The sequence below is a fragment of the Nomascus leucogenys genome, chromosome 16 (assembly GCF_006542625.1).
Source record: "Nomascus leucogenys isolate Asia chromosome 16, Asia_NLE_v1, whole genome shotgun sequence".
In the NCBI taxonomy this organism is placed as follows: domain Eukaryota; kingdom Metazoa; phylum Chordata; class Mammalia; order Primates; family Hylobatidae; genus Nomascus; species Nomascus leucogenys.
In genome coordinates this window covers 21,717,119-21,738,439 of record NC_044396.1, presented here as the reverse complement: position 1 = coordinate 21,738,439, position 21,321 = coordinate 21,717,119, and the positions used below count along the sequence as shown (strand labels likewise).

At 37.9% G+C, this 21,321-nt stretch overlaps 1 protein-coding gene across 2 annotated transcripts; it reads right to left on the bottom strand.

Annotated features, from left to right (window-relative positions):
- Window positions 1–979: 979 nt before the first annotated feature.
- On the bottom strand, window positions 980–17,242 carry SLC7A13 (solute carrier family 7 member 13). 2 transcript variants are annotated; one of them, XM_004090746.3, is made up of 5 exons: window positions 16,482–17,236; window positions 9,748–9,879; window positions 4,404–4,765; window positions 2,493–2,620; window positions 1,323–1,577 (listed from the first exon to the last, which is right to left on the bottom strand). In XM_004090746.3, exons 1-5 carry the CDS (start codon window positions 17,137–17,139, stop codon window positions 1,556–1,558), a joined length of 1,302 nt encoding a protein of 433 aa, XP_004090794.1. In that variant the 5' UTR covers window positions 17,140–17,236; the 3' UTR covers window positions 1,323–1,555. The 2 variants fall into 2 exon arrangements, with proteins under 2 accessions (XP_003268314.1, XP_004090794.1); XM_003268266.4 differs by lacking the exon at window positions 2,493–2,620 and having other exon boundaries at window positions 980–1,577; window positions 16,455–17,242.
- Window positions 17,243–21,321: the final 4,079 nt, after the last annotated feature.

The window sequence follows — 21,321 nt, the reverse complement described above, 5'->3', positions numbered from 1 at the left end:
CTCAGGAAGTATTTTGTCACATACTGTGTTGAAAGCTCATAGGAAGAGGAATTGGGCAGTTGTCTAAGTGTAGTGGAAGTTTATGTAAAGGGAATGTTGAACCATGAGGCCCATATAAGGCAACTGCCTTAGGAATAAATAAGTAGCATGCTATAAATAGATTATCTACCATGCTAACTTAAATATGTTATTGGCTTCTCCAAAGAAACAGACCCATGGATGTGCATGTGGAGAAAGAGAGAGAGGGACAGCAAAAGAGACAGAGAGAATTTATTTTTAAGGAATTGGCTTGGCTCACAGAATCATGGAGGCTGGAGGCTGGCAAGTCCAAAATCTGTAATGTGGCCTGGTGGCCTGACAGGCTAGAGACCCATGGAAGAGCTGATGTCGCAATTCAAGTCCGAAGGCCATCTGCTGACAGAATTGCCTCTTGGGGAAGTCAGTCTTTTTTCTATCAAGCACTTCAACTTATTGGATGAGGCCCACTCACAATAGGAAGGCAATGTGCTTTACTCAAAATCCAACTATTTAAATTTTAATCTCAGCCAGACGCGGTGGATCATGCCTGTAATCCTAGCACTTTGGGAGGACAAGGCGGGTGGATCACGAGGTCAGGAGATCGAGACCATCCCAGCTAACACGGTGAAACCCCGTCTCTACTAAAAATACAAAAAATTAGCCGGACGTGGTGGTGGGTGCCTGTAGTCCCAGCTGCTCGGGAGGCTGGGGCAGGAGAATGGCATGAACACAGGAGGCGGAGCTTGCAGTAAGCTGAGATCATGCCACTGCACCCCAGCCTAGGCGACAGAGTGAGACTCCATCTCAAAAAGAAAAAAAAAAAAAAGTGGTACATTCTAGAAGGGAAAAGCCAACTGGAAAAATGGAATTATTCTTTTCATTTTCAAATCAGCATCCTTCCCGACCCCACCCGCCTCACAAAAAAAAAGGACTCAGGAAAGATGAAGAGAAGGAATGCTTTTAAAATTTTTAGTCATTCACTTTTATTATAGGATCCCCACAAATTCAGTAGAAAAGGGGTGGGATACAGAAAAAAAAAGTGAGAGAATGGGAGATGTATAATCACTCTATCAAGCTGTGCAAACCAGGACTTAAATTTTTTACCATGCAAAGCAGAGCTTTAGTTATGCATAACAATTTCTTAGTGACTCTGAAGCCAGGTACTGTCTTAGGCACTTTTGTATATATTACTTATTTCATTTGAGAAAAAAATAGTTACTATAGGAATTTCACCATGAATGTTCTATCATATGTTTAACCTTGATTTGGAATCTGATATATGTTTTTTAGAAGGCTATGTTTTTAAGAGTTTGCGCTTCTGACATCTGTTCTTCAGACACATCAGGGAGGCAAATATTAAATAGTAATTGTAAATAGCAAGTCATCTTCTCAAACCAAGCCAATCTTATTTTAAAATGTATTAAAGGTATGTAAAATAGTAATCCGCTGAGAACTAACAGAAGCACGTAGACATAATGCACATTTGGAGACTTTACCAATGGTATCACAACCAAGCCCACGTCGATGACTATTGTTGCTAATGGAAATGGCAAAAACACCTGAAAAGAGCAAAGTTTGAAAAAATATTAGATACGAACATCCATGAATGATACCTGCATATTTATATAAATAAAAATGCAAAGATACAAACTAATTAAGGAAAACAGGCTAAATTAGCTGTAAAGTTGAATAAACCTGGCTTAGAAGTGAGATAAATGCCTGAGTGAAAGGAGATGTTGAAGACTGCCATTGTCAGGCTGGAGGGAATGGGCATCTAGCATTTGACTGTTCATGAATGAAAATAACTAGAACCATTTGCTGATAAGATCACTATCTACTGATCCGGGTACCATGAATCTGTTAAGAGGGAGTTTCTAAGGCCCAGTGTAAGTAACAACAATCTTCTCTGGAAAATATCTCAAGGCAGTAAGAAATTCATGACAAAACAGAAAGACTATCCTCAGACTCTCTGTTACACAGGTAAATACTGACAGGTAAATGTTGTAACTTTATAGGCTCAGCATATTAAAAAAAAAAGCAAGACAAAAATTTTAGCTAAAACAATTTTCCCTGTTTTATGTTTTGTTTTTGCTTTGCCAAAAGCCTTAAAGACCAGTCCCTGGTACCTGCTTTGTGTTAGAATTGTAAGAGTTCTCTACAATATTACCCAATCTAGGGAGAAAATCGATATAAGATGTAACTGATATGAATCTATATTCCCCAAAGATATATATTACACAGCTAGTCATAATTTATTAAACAAAACCCTTTAATTAGAGGATCATTTGTTGGGATTTAATCATTGAGAATGTCTTCTTGGCCGGGCCACAGTTGCTCACGCCTATAATCCCAGCACTTTGTGAGGTCAAGGCAGGTGGATCATGAGATCAGGAGATCGAGATCAGCCTGGGCAACATGGTGAAACACCGTCTCTACTAAAAATACAAAAATTAGCTGGGTGTGGTGGCGGGCACCTGTAATCCCAGTTACTTGGGAGACTGAGGCAGGAGAATCTCTTGAACCTGGGAGGCGGAGGTTGCAGTGAGCCAAGATCATGCCACTGCACTCCAGCTTCTCCAGCCTGGACGACAAGAGTGAGACTCTGTCTCAAAAAAAAAGAAAAAACAAAGAATCTCTTCTTAGTTTATAAAGCATCCCTGAAAAAGGTACTTTATCATCTCATGGCTCAGTATCAGTTATCAAATAACTGAGAGAAAAGAAAAGAGCACTCCTGGGGGCATACAAGAAAAATTTCAGCCACTTGTACTTAAGGCTGCCCTTGCCATCCTTTCTGATGCAAATGGAAGTTGAATAATAATATAAGCAATAATAGCCATCAATGTCAGACCTTGGATTGTTCGCATGCCTTAGCTTACTTAATACCTCCAACGTAAATAGGAGGTAGGTATTATTTTTTCCCATTTTAGATCTGAAGAAACTGAGGTTCAGAGGTTCAATAACAAGACTAAACTCAGCTACTAGCCAAGCAACTGGGCTTGAGTCCAAAGCTCTTAATGATTATCTTACACTGTTATTTGTGTATAACAAATTTATCCTCCAGTTCATAACTTCTTTATAGTTGTATTTATTGGGGTCAGTGATCTAACAAAAGTGTGGATCAGAAGACAGCAAAAGACATATTAAAAAGATGCAGCATGTGAAACTATACAGAAAGCAGATGTCAGGGAGGCACCTCCAAGGGGGACTATGGCCATCAGCCCTGCTCTAGATTAGATCTCTCTCCCTGTGTGTTCTCTGAGCATCCTCTGCAGACCACTAGGTAGCAATCATCACACCATGACTTTTGGTGTACATGACTGTCCAGATAGATTATAACCTGCCTAAAAGCAGGAGCCAAGTCTTAATTCTTTTTCTACTCAGCGTACCTAGCAAGGTGCTTAAAATATAGTTGCTTCTTGACAACTAATACTGAAACACACAACGATTAAGAGATGACTGGATGGAAGAAGTTGGAAAGAAGACTGGAAAGGAAGGACATAAATCAACCATAGTTGGTGATGAGAACATTGCTTTCTTTCTCTCAACATTTCTTTCTTATATTTTGTATTTAGTGAGCGTCAAACACTCCAAAAAGACTGCCTAGATTTGAATCTTGGCTCTAATCCATGCTGTGTGAGCTTGGGCAAGTGACTTAACGTTTCTAAATCTGTTTTCTTATCTGTAAAATGGAAATAACAATTGAATCCACCTTTTTATTACTAAGAGGATTAAAGGTGATCATCCAAGCAAAGCTTTGAACATCCTACCTAGGCAACCAAGATTATTTTATTATTCTGATAATCAGAGCGTCAGGGTCATCTTTCTCCAATAACATTCTTATGCTACCAAGTTTTGCTGCTTCTTTCATTTTCTACAATTAAGTGGTTGTCTCCTCTCCTGTGAAAAGTTTTTTTCATCCAGACTGAAAGTCAGTTTAAAATAAGTAAAGTTGAAAAGATGAAACTTGCCAACAAAGTAAATTGATGTTTCAGAACAGTGGATGTTATCACTTGTGACCTCACCTTGCCTCTTCTGTTTCCCATCTGCTAAATCTGACCCTGACTGTGAAGACATTCATATGCATAACTAGTTACATAAGTAGACAAAATAACATCTGGTCAAAAGACTCATAACGATCTGCCCAAACACCCAGAGAACTATTTTTCTCTCTAATAAACCATTAAATGGAATCTAAGAGATTTTTACATTGTGTAACCTAGCCAATTAAAATGAAAATTAAAACCAAGACTAGATTATTCTTATGTGTTTCACAGTAACTGAGTATTCAGAAGATCTACTTATAGATGCTCTGATTATAATCTTAAATACAGTTATACTCAATATCTGTTATTTCACACAGAAAAGAATTAGAAATCCAATTTTACCTTATAAGGTATAGACAGATTGGGTTCCTGGTATCTCCGCCTTAGTAGTCCTATCATTAATAATATAGACCATAATGAACCCGTGAAAAAAATATAGTTTATCAAATCAATTAGACTTGTTAAGATAATTGCAAGGGATCCCAAAGTGACAAGTAGTAGTACAGCTGTAAATGGAGAGGAGTGACTATTAAGTGTATTAAATAGCAAAGGCAGCTGGCCCTCTTGGCTTGCAAGATATATTGGTCTCGATGATTTAAATATAGAAATCAGAAGGTTGCTAAATAATGAGGTAGAAATAGCAAAAGGCATAATCCATGCTAATGAGGGAAAAACTCGATCAGCCCATGTGATAGCTACAGCATCTGCAGAAAAACAAAAATATACAAAAGAAAATGTGTTAAAAAAATACTAATGATAAACCTTTTAATATTATTTTAAAATAAGAACAGAAACTTAAGTAATTAATAACATTTAATTTGCTCAATTTTATTGTTTATTTCCTTAGTTGCACCTACATAACACCTTATAAATGTGTCTATTTGATCCCATCACACTGTATTGTAAATGGTTATCATATTATATGTCTTCCCCAATAGACCAAGAATGTTTTTGAGGGCAAGAATAATCCATTTATTTTCTATAAAACTAGTGGATCACTCTGTGACAGACATACAGTAGGCCTTCAATAAACACTTGTGAAATAAATTGATTTTGTTGCATGGATGATTGAATCCATGCTTCTTTTCTAAAACTAGTTTATAGAGTCTTGTAGTTACATTCAGAGTCCAAAAAGCACAGTGCAGCACTACTGACACCAGAATAAGACTTTATCACATCATGGTGCAATTTGAAATACTTAACAGAAAAAGGAACCATGTAGATGAAGAAAATAAGTTACACACCATTAAAAATATGTATGACATTTGGGACTTTTCTATAGACCAGTAGTTCTCAATTGGAGTTGAATTTACTCCTCAGGGTCATTTGGCAATATCTGGGGACTTTTTTGGCTGTCACAACTGGGGAGGTAGGAGGTTGCTGCTGGTATCTAGTGAGTAGAGGCCAAGGATGTTGCTAAACATCCTATAATGCACAGGACAATTCTCTACAACAAAAAATTATATAGTATAAAATGTTCATGGTACTAAGATTAAGAAACTAACCATTAGAGAATATTCTTTTTTTTTTTTTTTGCTTAAAGATAAAGGATCTTATGAGTACTAATTTAATATAAGTCCACAGGAAAAAAACACAACTGTGAAGAAAAGCATCCATTGTTTGTGAGAACCCACTTGATTCAGTTCATATTATGTGGATATATGCTAGGACAGATCACTCAGTCAGAGAGAAACAAATTCTCAGTTTTTCAATGGAATGAGCACAATGGGGCCTGAGGTCCCTGGGGGCAGGTGTCCTTGGAGCCTATGCTCTTGTGCCAAGGTCGGTTTCCAGGGGTACTTTTGGGACATCAACATACTGGCTTAGAACACAAGGTAGGACTTCCCAAATGTGACAAAATTAAAATATCATTAATAGCTCTTGTTCTTAAAGATACTTATTTTTTGTAACCTTTTTTAAATAACCTCAACTGCCATTTCACTTTTTTCCTTAGTGCTATTCTACAACTTTGGATCTTCCTTCAAAATATCTCCTGTCTCATTTATTGTTCTTCTCAGGAAGATATTGTTGGTTGTTTCTCCTGGACACCCATACCTCCACAAATTCCACATTTTCAGTCACATTTCCAGAATATTTCTTTCCAGTAATGCAAAGGAAATTCCCCTTCAGTTTCCCAGTGTGCATTCTACAGACGTGGTTAGTTATAACTGGAGGAGGATCAGGTGCAGCTCTGTCAGTGCTGGCTGGCAAAAACTATACATCTTTCTACATCATCTTTAGCTCTATGCCACAAGGGATGTTTTTTCTTTGTTATTCTTTCCACATGTTGTTTCTTTTCTTTTAAAAATTATTTCGTGTATGTTTTGGGTGAAAAGTAAAATAAATGGCACTGAAGCACATGAAGTGAAAAGTAAATGTCCCTCTCCTCGCCAGCCTCCCATTCATGCGGAGCAAATGTAACCATCATTAACAGCTGTTTGGATCCTCTTCTAGAAATTTTATATGAATGTATAAACATCTATTAGGGTTGTATATGAGTGTGCATGTATGTGTATGCTCACTTAGGCTTGCTTTTGCACTTTCATCTTGCTCTTATTAGTACATTTGCATGCATCTAATTATTCTAGCAAATTCTCAATATTCCATTATATAACTGTCAATGAGTTTATCTACCCATTCCATATTGTTTTATTTGTAGTTTATTTTCAATTGCTTGCTAATATAAAAGGGGTTTAATGAAAACACTCATGCCTCCTATTCTTGATAGTTGTTCAAGTCTCCTTAGAGTAAATTCTTAGAAGTGGGACTTGTGAGTCCAAAGGTATATACATTTTAAAATAAGGATGATATTACAAAATTGCCCTCTGAAAATAATTGCATCAATTTACCAATAAACGATTCTAAAATTCTCACTTTCTCTTCGAAATTCTTTTATTATTATTTTTAATTTATGTATTTATTTATTTATTGCCTATCACTGGCTATCTTTTCAAAATTCTTAACCATATCTGGGTACTTGGGACCAGCTACTTTTAGGCTTCATCTGGACAGGGAAACCTCAGCTTCTGCTTCCATAAAATGTATTTACTGTTTTAGATTATCTTATCCTATGCCAGTTTTCTCTAGTTTTAAATATGGCATGGAATTCTCAAGAAAACCAAATGTGAGCACCCCTGTCAGCAGTGTGTGGCAGGACTTTAGGAACAATGAAATCCTCAGTTTTCAAAGCTGGGACAGGGCTCCTCACTAAGGCATTTCCATACAACTTGTTCTAGAAGAACACCCTTCCCTTCTCAGTTATGAAACTTATTGATAATAAAGGCTATTTTTTTTCCTAAGAGAAAAATAGGTGAAGAAACAAGTCAGAGCTCTGACACGGACACAGACAAAAACATTACATAATTAATACCATTGTTTCTTTTTTTATCTAAACCACAAATATTAGAATCTAATTTTGTCACAGCCTGGTGTAGTTCTTTCAATGTTCCTTAAATAAAATGTAGCATCCAATTCATGCCACATCATAGATAGTCTATATTCATCTGGAAATTTTTCGTATTTTTTACATACACCTGTTTGATTGAAAAAATGCATCCCTTAATCGTTAAAATTTCTTAATTTAAGAACCTATATTTGGGCCTTGTGGCTCATGTCTGTAATCCCAGCACTTTGAGAGGCCAAGAGAGAGAATCACTTGAGGTCAGACCAGCCTGGCCAACATGACAAAACCTTATCTCTACTAAAAATACAAAAATTAGCCAGGTGTGGTGGCCCATGACTGTAATCCCAGCTACTCAAAAGGCTGAGGCACAAGAAGCGCTTGAACCTGGGAGGCGGAGGTTGCAGTGAGCGAGATTGTGCCACTGCACTCCAGCCTAGGCAACAGAGCAAGACTCTGTCTCAAAAAAAAAAAAAAAAAAAAGAAAACAAACAAACAAAAAACAAACAAAAAAAACCTGTTTTTTATTATATAAATTTTGCACTTTAAAGAAAATTTAAAATATTCAGTGCAAACAATAAAGTAAAAATCACATACAATATCATTCCCATTGATCACCATTGTTAACTACTTATTTACTGTTGTATATCATTATATACATCCTGACTTTTTCCTTATTATTGAATTATAAACATTGTCCCTTTTCTTCAAGTATCCATCAACAATATCATCTTTTACAAATCACAAAATGTTCTATTATATAGATTTCCCATAAATTTTTTATTTGTTTCAAGCTTATTGGATATTTTTATGGTTTTTAATTTTTTGCTATCATACATAAAGCTATGATTACTATACCTATACATACATTTTTTCATGTATGACTGATTATTTTCTTAATTTAAATTTCTTGTACAATAAACATGCAGCTATTTGGACTCAAAAACATTAATTTAGAATTTAAACAAAAAGTCTAAAGATGATACGCCTAAAAAAGTAAGCATTGTAGCCAAATTACAAGTGATGATGGTCAAAACACTTCATGAGTCTTCCACACATGCCAAAACCTTTGTGCCACCTACAAAATTGCTATAACCATTATGACACCAAAGGAGATATTCATGACTTTTTAACAATCCGTATGGACAGAGCACTGGTAGTCATATCAGATGCCAGCTTCAATGAACCGTAACAACGGTGCTAGCTGACCAGCAGCCCCAACCACACCCACAATTAACTTTGTAAATTTATTCTTTACATAATCAAGGTAGTTAATAAATCACTGCTTGTTCTGATCTGAATTTGCATTTGGCTTGTTCCCACAGACACTCAGAAGCTTGATTCATCTAGTTTATAGGTCCCTAAGATACCTAGACCATTATGAATCAGCACTGATACCATATGGCAGCACCCTGCAGGGCAGTAACATAAGAATTGAGGCAAAGTTTACCAGAATTTTATATCAAAATCTCCCTTAGGTTTGCCTCCATGCCTCAAAGATTCACCAAAACAATAATAGCTGCTCAAAAGAGATTAGTCCTAAAGGTATGGGGTGATAGGTTTATCTCGTGAGGTGGTATAATGCTGGCTTGAGGAAATTACTAGTCTTCCACTTTCCCTGTTTCTCATTTCTTTCCAAATTTCCTTTTATTCCTTGAATCTGTTACTCATTTTTCAATGTATATTTATTTAAATTTTTCTCATTCTTTTATTCTTTATTCTACAATTTGGTCTCTAATATAGCTATTTTTTGGTCAGATTTCCAATATGTTCAGCACCCTTTGCCACCATAAATTTTAGAGTTGTTCATGGTAAACCGTATTGTTTTAACATCAATATTAATTATATGCATCAATTGAACATTAGCATCTACTCTTTTAACCGCCATATTCTCCATTTCAAATTGATCATTTTTTGTGACACCTAGAAAAACATTGAGACTCAAACAGTTTAAAAGTTTTAAAATAGATGTAAACAGTGATTACACAGTGTCACTCTGTTGAGATGAGATCATGAAAGGAATACCAATATTTTGAATCTGATCTACACCATACATCAACATTATATACGTCTTTCCATATTATTAGAAAAGGCGTAACCGTGCTTAAAGATGAATCTCCTTTCTAAGACAAATCATTCACTTTGGCCCTCTGTTATTTTAGAAAGTTATAAGTTGATTCTATATATAGAATAATGAACAGTAAACAGTGGTCCTGACTGGTGAAATGATAGTTATGTTGAAAGGACCAGCGCTTTATTTATTGTTTTAGCCATTTGCATACAAACCTGAAGAGAGAATTTCCCTGGGTGTCAGAACAGTCAGATAGGAAATGTTAACCAGTAAGTAAACTACAGTCACCAGAGGTAACGCAGTAAATATGCATTTGGGAATTGTTGTTCTGGGTTTCTTCAGCTCCCCTATAACACAAAAGAGGACACAACCGTAATTGGTAAACATTATTTCTAAAATTCATTATTTTTAGATTATTATTTTTGTATTTGTATAAATTAATGGGGTACAAGCATGATTTTATTACATGGATAGATTGTGTGGTGGTCAAGTCAGGGTTTTAGTGCATCCATCACCTGAATAACATACATTGTACCTATTAAGTAATTTTTCATCATCCACCTGTCTACTCCCTCTCCCTTCCAAGTCTCTGTGGTTCATCATTTTACTCTCTACATCCATAAGTACACATTTTGTAGTTAATTATGAGTGAGAAGGTATAATATTTCTCTTTCTATTTTTGAGTTATTTCACTTAGGATGATGGTCTCCAGCTGCATTCGTGTTGCTGAAAAAGACATGATTTCATTCTTTTTTATGGCTCTGTAGTATTCTGTGGTGTACATACACACACACACACACACACACACACACACTAGTGTTGTGATAAACATGAATGCAGATATCCTATTGATTTATTTTCTTTTGGGGAGATACCCAGTAGTAGGATTGCTGGATCAAATTGTAGTTCTATTTTTAATTCTTTGAGAAATCTCCATACTGTTTCCCATAGACATTATACTAATTTACATTCCCACCAACATCGCTCCATGTGTCAAGAATTGGGCTAGGCTCTTCCTATTCATTCAGCCACTACCACTACACATACACTAAAATGCACACACACACACACACACAAGCACACACACTGGTGGACTGCTACACACCAAGCTGCCTAATATAGTTAAATGAAGAAAAATATGAAATATGCTTCATTTTCTCCATAGATGGTAAAATTTTTGAAGAAAGACTAAAAATGAAAAATGAAATCAGAGCCCATAAATCCTGTACCATTTGAAGCCCACTTATGTGTTTAGCCTCATCTATTAAGGCCTAGGCACTGAGTTTGGATAGTGGGAATACAATGGTGAGCAGAAACTACATGAAATTTGACCTCAAGAAGAAGAGCTACACATGAGTTAAATAATTGCATAAATAAAGGGTTAAAATAATAGTGACTATGGTAAGTGTCTATATGAAAAGAAGGTGCTATGGAGATATATTATGTGACAATGTGATAGTTTCTCTTCCTATCTGTGTTTTATATATAGACAGATATAGACAGACTGGCCTTTGCAGTTCCTCAACAATGTCCTATCCCTTCTTGCCATAGGTCTATTCTCTTATGCGGAATGTTCTTTTCTAGTTGCCTAGTTGACCCCTACCCTTCCTTCAGATCTCAGGAAAATAATTACTTGTGGGAAACTAGGAGAGGTAACTCTCTCCCTGGCTAGCAAAATTTTCCTATTATACATTTCTCATACTGTATATTGAAGGGAGTTAAAGAGCCCAACATAAATTATTTCTCCCTGTATGCTCTTGACCATTCCTTTATGCCAATATTAAGTGCAAAAAAAGGCCAAAAAAGTAATCTAGCATCATATAGAGTGGACTTTCTAGGACAGTTTTATTTTTAAATATTGTTCCATTCATCACACCATTTCCCCAAATTTTGTCCTACCCTGAGAATTGCTCTATGGCATGAAGAAACGGTCATCTATAACCATAATATACAATGGCACCCTGTGCCCTGCCCAGTGGTAAGGAACAAAGAACAGACATCGATCCACTGGAAGCCAATCATTTTCAGTACACAAGAAAATCTATCTCAAGAATTTGAACCAAAGGTCAAGAGAAAAGCAACGTAATGGTGTTAAAAAAGAAAGGAAGATGAGAAAGTTTGTTTCTTTTTTTTAATTTCTAGACCTTCCCTATTTTTTCATATTTATTTATTTATTTTATAGAGACAGGGTCTCACTATGTTGCCTGGACTGGTCTTGAACTCCTGGCCTTAAGCAATCCTCCAGTCTAGGCCTCCCAAAGTGCAGATTAAAAATGTGAGTCACCACTTCCAGTCTGCTTCCCTATTTTTTGTTGCTTCCTAAGATTGGTTGCTCAAATCTTCCTTAAAATATAGCATTATCCTTCCAGTAAGTTCCCCTTTTATTGTTTAAGTTAATGTGTGTGGGTTTCTGCTACTTAAAACCAAATCCCCTTTACTAATAAATATCTATCATTTGGCTATATCAAATTTCTTCCATCTGTGTCTGCCCAGGGGTTGGATCTAATGCCCATAGGGTACACTAATCTGAGCTGATTAAGAACTTGAATGGTAAAAAATTAGAAGGTTTTAATTTTAAGCCTGCCTGCACCACTTACTAGTTGTGGGACATCTGGACAATGTATTGGCTGTCAAGGTTTCAATCTCCTTATAGTGAAAACTGTAGGGACAACAAAATTCCAATCCTAGTGTTTAGCATATAATAAGTGCTGAATAAATGGTTGTTGTTAATTACTATAGTTATTAAAGCTTTGGAACAAACAAAAGGGCAATTTTTTGGATTAACTGTTCTTTCTTCTGAGCCTTTTACTTGTTCTCATTATGTACTTGATTTGTAAAGAGGAGATGGAGATTACAATTTAATTTATAATAAAAAGTTATAATAGCCAGACAGGCGACGAATATCCTTGACTCTTGAACTTAAAAGATGGGTATTCCGGCTGGGTGTGGTGACTTATGTCTGTAAACCCAGCAAATTTGGGAGGTCAAGGCAGGTGGATCACTGGAGCCCAGAAGTTCAAGGCCAGTCTGAGCAACATGCCAAAACCTCATCTCTACTAAAAATCCACACACACAAAAAATTAGCTGGGCATGATGGTGAGTGCCTGTAGTCACAGCTACTCAGGAGGCTGAGGTGAGAGAATCAATCAAGCCCAGAAGGTCAAGGCTGCAGTGAACTATGATTACACAGCTGCACTACAGCCTGGGCGATAAAAAATAAAAAATAAAAAATTAAAAAAAATTAAAGATGGGTATTCCTACACCTTGCAAAGTCGCCTGTCTACAAACCACTATTTTGCAGGTAAAAGGGTTACTTAAAACTTAAATGTACTTAAGACTTATTTTGTAAATTAACAACTCCAGCACACACTGAAATTCCTCCAACTTTTGTTCACCCCTAGCAGCTTGTGAGGAACTCCATAATAGTTTATAGGTCAGTATGAATAAATTCTGTAAATATATATTCAGCTGACAATAATTATCTAACAATGAAACATCTCTGCAATGGGATACAATGAAACTGGCTCAAATAAAAATCCAGAAATATTGCTTCTAGCCTTGAAAGCAAGAAACAATGAGAAACTTTTGCTCGTTATGCCAGCTGCTGAAATTGGCCCATTTAATCACAAGCCACACAAAACAGTAATCTCCTCATAGCTTTCTTTTCTCAATACCTTATTTTTAACTCAATGCAAACTGACTTCCTCTCATGTTCAAAATTCACCAATGACTTCTTACACTGTAAATGATGGCGCTCCAACCAGTCCTCATGCTCCTTGACTTCTGAAGCGTTTAACCAGATAGATTATTCCCCACTTTTTGAAACATACTGCGATTTTCCTCTGTAACACTCTGAGCCTCCTCTGGCTTCCTCACTGAATCTTCTTTCTCTACCTCCTGCTTAAAAGTTGGCATTGCCCAGTCATCTGTCTCCTTCCAACCCTATGCCATTTTGTCCTTCATCTCTCTATGTACTTGCCTTAGTAATCAATCCTATGTATTTTGTCCTTCGTCTCTCTATGTACTTGCCTTAATAATCATATCTAATACCAAGACTCTCAGATGGAAACCATTTTGTAGTCACCTGAGGTTGCATGCCTTGTCTTATATCTACACTGCATGCTTCTATTCTCCACGGCTTCACTCATATTTTTCTGGAATTTTGTGGATTCAATTCAAATTGCCACTTTTCCACTCAGTGACAGCAAAAAGTGACCTTTCTGTTGATTTCCAAGGTAATTATATTGTTCCGTTACAGCTATCTATTAAATACTGTATCAAATTATTTGTTTATAAGGCACAGAATTATAGTGATTTTAAACCATGATGTACATTTTTCAGATAATAAAAAAGAGGCTAGAAAGGAGAAAGTACTTGCTATAGTTGGCAATGGCAGACCCAAATCTAGGTATTGCCTCTCCTACTAGACTGTAAGCCTCTTTGATAAAGACTGTATCTTACTCATCTTGGGGCACCAGTACAGGGTTTTAAAAATAGTCTTTGAAAAGATAGTGGCTACTCCAGTGATTTCACAAATAATAGATAAATTAGTGGTGGGGGACCTGAGATTAGAAAAAGTTTTGTTCAGTAGTTACGAGTCTGATACATATATAAATAACAAGGAAAAGAACTGATTTTTTAGAAAAGATTGAAAGTGAGAAAAAATGAAATAAAAGAATGTGAAAAGTCCTTAAGGGGATGGGAGGGAAAAGACAAAGAATTCAAGGGAAAAGACCGACTTTGAAAATGAAAAGATGAAAACTTCTGTCTAATATTGAAGGGAAGGGTATATAGCCTCAGAGCAATCTATAATATCTATGCTTCTCTACTCTTTAAAGATACTTAAGAACCTACAAAGAACAAAAAACAGAACTACCATTTGACCCAGCAATTCCACTACCGCATCTCTACCCGCAAGAATAGAAATTGTTATATCAAAAAGACCTCCGCACTAGCATGTTTATTGCAGGACTGTTCGCAATAACAAAGTCATGGAATCAACCTAAGTGTCCATCAAGGCATGATTGGAGTTTTTAAAAATGTGATGTATACACACCATGGAATACTATGCAGCCATAAAAAGAATGAGATCATGTCTTTTCCAGCAACATGGATGCAACTAGAGACCATCATCCTAAGAGAAATAATTCAAAAACAGAAAATCAAATACTGCATATTCTCACTTATATATGGGATCTAAACAGTGAGTACATATGGATATACAGAGGAAATTGTGACACTGAGGATTCCAAAAGTGGGCTGAGTGGGTGGGGGGTAAGGGTTGAAAAATTTCCTATTGGGTACAGTGTTCACTGTCAGGGTGATGGCTATACTAGAAGCCCAGACCTCACTATTATACAAATAAATCTATGTAACAAACCTGTACGTGATCCCTGAATATGTAAAAATAACAATGCTTAAGAGCACAGTAAAAGTGCAAGGCAAAATCCAGCACTTGTTGTTCTGCTCTGATGTCCTGAGTGAACCAAGAAGGTGCTGTTCCACTTCGGCACCCACTTCAGTCAGCTGCCCAGTGCTGTCATTGCAGACAAGGGGTCTGAACTGCTGGAGAAGTTCCTGTTTCGGGTGTCCAGGGACTACTTGTCTGGAGGGTAGGGGAAGGAAGTGAGCCTCTTTCAGGCTCTTATAATCCTGCTTACAGTATCTTTGCATTGTTGGCTAATTTATTACTTATTTATTTATTTTTCTTTTTTTGAGACAGGGTCTCACTCTGTAGCCCAAACTGGAGTGCAGTAGTGCAATCATAGCTTACTGCAGCCTCAAACTCCTGGGCTCAAGCGATCCTCCCACCTCAGCCTCAAAGTAGCTAGGACTAAAAGTGTGCACTTCCACACTCAGATAATTTTTTAAGAAATCTGAGGAGGTGTCCAGGTGCAGTGGCTCATGCTTGTAATCCCAGCACTTTGGGAGGCAGAGGCATGTGGCTCACATGAGGCCAAGTGTTCCAGAACAACCTGGCCAACATGGTGAAACCCTGTCTCCACTAAAAATACAAAAATAAGCCGGGCATAGTGGTGCACACCTGTAGTTCCAGCTACTCTGGAGGCTGAGGCAGGAGAATCTCTTGAACTCAGAAGGAGGAGGTTGCAGTGAGCTGAAATCATGCCACTGTACTCTAGCCTGGGCAACAAGAGGAAAACTCTGTCTCAAAAAAAAAAAAAAAAAAAAAACTGAGGAGAAGGATCTCACTATTTTGCCCAGGTGGTCTCAAACTCCTAGACTCAAGTAATCCTCCCATTTCGGCCTCTCAAAGCATTGGGATTATAGGCATGAGCCATCACACCCAGCCCTATTTTAGCTTTTAAATGCATCCAAGGTTGCTGTAGGGTGACTGCTTTTATAATGCACACATGAAAATTATAGCTTTATTATTAATTAGAATGCTTGATGTGAAAATGGTCAAGTGCAAGTAAAATCAATTTGTAGTATTACATTCATCAATGAAAGGAAAAAATTATAATAAAATACAAAACATAACTCCAAAAGTAAGTAAATAAAAATACTTAGAGCCTCAATGCATCATACCTACCTACAACACAAACATAGTCTGGCATTGGATCATTTCTGGATTTACAGTTTCATGGGTGGGGAATATTTTCACAACCCCAGCATTCATCCATTAACAGAAATGAAACAGATTAACACAGAAGTCCCGTATCTGTGGTCCCAGAAAGGAAAGTTGAAAAAGAGAAGTCGTTCAATCAAATAAGTGCCTTAGAATAAACAGGAAAACAATTAAGAGTAGGTAACAAGTGCCAGGCTGGCGTGATCTGATTCAGAAAGTCACAAAGAAGAAAGAAACATTAAATCATTTAAGACTCAAAATACAACAAATGATATGCATTTCATATTGTATGCAATAAGTCATCATTTTAGATTTTTTTCCTCAATGGATTGTTACCTGCTATAAGCGTAAAGCATGCCCCGCCTGAATATGCAAAATATCCTTGGAAGATGGCTTGTATAAGGTGAGAAATATCTGGAAATTCAGCATCAAAAGCATTCTGAAACCGTTCCACGTTCTCCTTTTTCCCTCTTATCAGGAACACTACTCCAGTTAGGGAAATGAAGCTAAGTATGGACACTTTCAGCACTGAGCTAGCTATCTGAAGCCAAGTCACTTCTTTCACACCACGAGAAATCAGAATTCCTACAATCCACAACATGGCCAATGCCAGACATTTCTTAGGCAGCTTTGGGGCAGAGCAGCTGGGAAAAAAAGGCTGAATGCTGTACTCAGCGAGGAGCAGAGCTTGGCCAGCAACTACCCCTGACCCCAAAAACAAGGATGTCCAGAGATTCAAAAAAGCAACCGTGGAGCCAAAGTATCTCTTGAGAAAATAGTATTGAGCTCCACTGCATGGGAAGCTTATACTTATCTCTGCAGAGCAAAGAGTTGATGTCATGGCCAGTATGGCACAGCCAGCCCAAACGCACAGGGAGACTCCCACGTTCATGCAAGAGTATGCCAACACACCTTTGGGGGACACAAAAATTCCTGCACCAATGATATTAATAAGCAAAAAACTCGTGCCCCAGCAATATCCAAACACTCTCTTGAGCTGTATTTTCTCCCCTCTATCCATTGTAATTGAAGAGTTTTAAAATTCTATATAAATTACAATTCTAGATTTTCCTGCCTATGTAGCTGCAAAGGATGTTGATGGATTCCTGAAATAAAATAATGCTGTCCTTTCTGTTCCATTTTCGTTAAGTACAGCCTGGTTTTAATAATTAACAAAATAGAGGTGGAAGGTGGGGACAAAAAATAATAAGTAACAAAATATATGTGACACATTCAATAAAATAGACTAAGGTGTAGAAGGATTTGGTCTGACTTGTCTTTCAATTATTATCAAAAGAATGCATTCAGATTTTTTTTAAAAAAAGGAATTTCCAAGAAGACATGGATTACAGTGCAAAGTTGGGGCTTCCTACTCTATTTCACTGCTTCCCAAATGCCTTCCCAGTTCCCTCCTCTGGAAACAATCATTTTATTTTATTATTTTATTTTATTTTTTGAGACAGAGTCTCACTCTGTCACCTGGGCTGGAGTGCAGCCTTGACCTCCTGGGCTGAAGTAATTCTTCCACCTTAGCCTCCCAAGTAGCTGGGACTATGGGCATGAGCCACCATACCTGGCTAAGGTTTTTGGTGGTTGTTGGTTTGTTTTTGGTGGTTGTTGTTTTGTTTTTTGGTGGTTGTTGTTTTGTTTTTTGGTAGAGATGGGGGGAGTCTCACTTTGTTGCCCAGGCTGGTTTTGAACTCCTGTGCTCAAGTGATCCTCCCACCTTGTCTCCCAAAGTCCTGGGATTAGAAGCCAACCATTTTAAAGTATGTATGGTTTTAGATCTTTTTGGTGGTTGCCTTCATAGCTCTAAATAATATAAAAAGACTTTTATTTCTAAATATCTCAACTTTAGAAAGCAAATACTGACCTCCTCCCATAAGCACTGAGGAATTAGCTCGCTGTCCGTTTACTGCCTTGACTCCCTCTTCTTCACATTTTTTTAAATCACTAAGCTTTCAGGAAGCAATTTTATCAGGCTTGTATTACCAAAAGCTAATTAGCAAGGCAAGGGAGGGAAATGCTCTGAAACATAAGCCTGTCTTTTAACCAGTCACCTATCATTCTGGTAGCCTTAGTCACATACAGAAAATTGTGAACAGAAAGTACAAGAGAAAGAAGACCTGGCCCCAGGGGCAGAGGGAAGGAGGGTCCTAACCATCTTGTCCTAACCTATAAGTCTAGGGCCTTAGTAGCTCCCACATTTGTTGACTTTATAATGCAAAGCCCTGTCCTGAGAATTTCCAAAGTCTCATAAGCCTGGAGCACATATAAGCCTAGGAAATAAATATTTCTGTCTCCCTCTCTCTCTCTGTCTGTCTGTCTCTTTTTAAGCTGGGACTAGAGGGGTGCGCCATGACACCCGGCTAACTTTTGTGGGTTTTTTTTCAGTAGAGATAGGGCTTCCCCATGTTGGCCAGGCTGCTCTCAAACTCCTGACCTCAGGTGATCTACCTGCCTCTGCCTCCCAAAGTGCTGGGATTACAGGCATGACCCACTGCGCCCGGCCTAGTAAAGTATTTCTCAATTGTCCCCTAAGAGTAAGTGAAAGTGAAATTGCTTGGTTTTGCTTTGGTTTGGGAAAACTGGCTATTTTCTGGCAGATTGCATCCAAGAAAATTCACTGACAATACTACGTAGTGATATAGGGCTGGGTGCAGTGGGTGGCTCATGCCTATAATTCCAGTACTTTAGGAGGCCGAGATGGGCAGATCACCTGAGGTCAGGAGTTTGAGACCAGCCTGGCCAACATGGCAAAACCCCATCTCTACTAAAAATACAAAAATTAGCCGGGCACGGTGGTGCCCACCTGTAATCGCAGCTACTAGGGAGGCTGAGGCAGGGGAACTGCTTGAACCCGGGAGGTGGAGGTTGCAGTGAGCTGAGTGGACCACTGCACTCCAGCCTGGGAGACAGAACCAGACTCTGTCTCAAACAAACAAACAAATAGAAAACTATATAGATTTCAGTAAACACAACTAGATCCATGTCCCAAATAAAACATGCCTTGTTTCTTCTCTCAGAGAGCAAGGACCTGGGAGTGTGAAAAGAATACCAGAAAGTTCTCCATAAGATAGTGTTACTGAACCAGGCCTATTTTGTTCACAGCACAGTATGCCAATGACCAAGATGATGAGTTTTCCGAAAAAGAAAGGATTTATTCCTTTCTTTTTAAGCCAAGTGAAGAGATGGGAGTTCAGGTCTCAAATCTGCCCCCCTAAAGATGGGGTTTAAGAATATTTATGGGATTGAGGAGCAGGGTGGTCTGAGGCATGGAGAAAGGTGACTGAGGATAAGGAAAAGTGAGATAATTGATGTTCTGCGCAAGCACAGTCAAACTTCATGGCTCCTCATAGGATGGATGTTCAGAAAATGATGATGTTATCATGATATGAGGGTGCAGCTTATAAATGGCATCTTATAAATGGCACTCTGATGTCAAAAGATCACACATCGGACATTCGTGGAGGCTCACCCAGGCGGAGGGGTGGTGGTCTCACCTAGTTTAAACTAGACAGGAGTTGACTCTAGTTTCCTGAAAAACAATGTAGGCAACTGCTACCATTGTGACCCATACGTACATCAGAGATGATATCTACAGGGAAGCTCAAGGGAGTCTTGTGATGTATTGCTTAGCTATGTGACATCCGTTTAGAGTTAGTAATCTTTTAAAACAGTGAAACTAGCTAAAAGCAAGCAAAGTGGGTTAAAGTTTGACAAACCTACTCAGTTCTGCCCTTGGCTGCAATAGAGACAAAGTAGAAGCATGGGACAAAGGTGGCCATTGTCCCACCAATAAATTCCCCACCTAACAATCTACTTTTAAGGAAGATAGTGAGGGAATCCACTACCCAAGCCTTGGATCTCACAACAGGAAAATAAATAAGTCCAGAAGAACCAGGGCCACCAAATGGGAGTGTGGTCATTTTGTAGTTGTTTCCTTGGCTAGACTGAACCACATTTTCCCAAATTCTCAATCAGAATGTATCATAAGGAAGATGTTTGTGTGAGATTTGGAGTGCAGAAGTGAAACAGCAGTTGTATTGGTAGTTCACGCTGATAAGAAATTTCCCCATGACCAAACTTCAGTCAGGCTCCTTTGAGCTCTCTTCCTGACCAGGCCTCATCCTTGGCCAGCTGAGCTCAGCTTAGCAAGAATCTCCTCTCTTCATATGTAATCAAGCTCTTCTTGGTAACTGTCTATCCATTAACCCCCTCATTCTGTTCATTGGCTACAAATCCCCAGCTGTCTTTGCTGTATTTAGAGTTGAGCTCAGTTCTATACTGAAGTCTCTCTCCCTTATTTCAGTAGCTCAAATGAAATCTATCTTACCATTTTTAACAAATAGTGCAGGTTTTCTTTTACAACATTCATTGTTTAATATGTGATGACCCACATAATTGCTATCATTGTCATGTATCTGCTAGCTTTCCTCATTAACGTGGGGTTGTGACTGAGCATACAATTCCTCCACCTTCTGTGAGATCCTCCTTCAGCTTTTCCAGCTCCTGGGTCAAGCATGTATATTTAGTTCCATGATAATGGACCTCAACTTCTGCAAGATAGCCATACCATTGAGGCCAGAGATAATGAGAACTGGCACAGATTTCAGTCCATCTTCTTGGTCTTCAACTCATGCCTATGAGTTTCAATTTGTTTTTGCTCTCCCTCACTTTTGCATATATTGCCCATTCTGAATTACTTGTACTTCAAGTTCCCAGCATCAGACTTGAGGACAACAGCCTTGTAGAGACTGCCCAACTACCTCCCATATTTGCTTAAGGTCAAATCTCTGTAACAGAGTAAATCCTGTTAACTCTTATAAATACCTGAAAACATGATAAAGATAGAGATGATTCAGATATAGGTATAGACATAGATATAGAAAGACGTGCATATAGATTTAGAGGTTCTGCTTCTAAATCTCCTTGATTCCTGACTAATATATGGAGCAAAAGGCTATGGCATGTTCTGCATCCCTGGTGCACTACAGTATTCAGGTAAGTCCATGACTCTGAAAATGAAGAATGTAAGACAAGAGATAGGCTAGGAGATCAATCCCCATTTCTGTTCACTTTCAAGAATATCGGAGATTCTCCAAACACAGGAGATATATTCCTTGAAGCAGTGCCCTCTAGTCTAAGGAGGATATTCTTGGACATTCTGTGTGGGGCTACTATTATACATCAAAGAGGAAGA

Bases quoted from the DNA above. Each gene is read 5' to 3' on its own strand.
- SLC7A13 (XM_003268266.4), bottom strand. From the start codon at position 17,139: ATGGATAGAGGGGAGAAAATACAGCTCAAGAGAGTGTTTGGATATTGC. The intron at 4,766-9,747 runs GTTTGTATGCAA...GTTTTTCTGCAG, and splicing joins CAGGGAAATTCTCTCTTCAG to ATGCTGTAGCTATCACATGG. The intron at 1,578-4,403 runs GTAAAATTGGAT...TGCTCTTTTCAG, and splicing joins ATCTGTCTATACCTTATAAG to GTGTTTTTGCCATTTCCATT.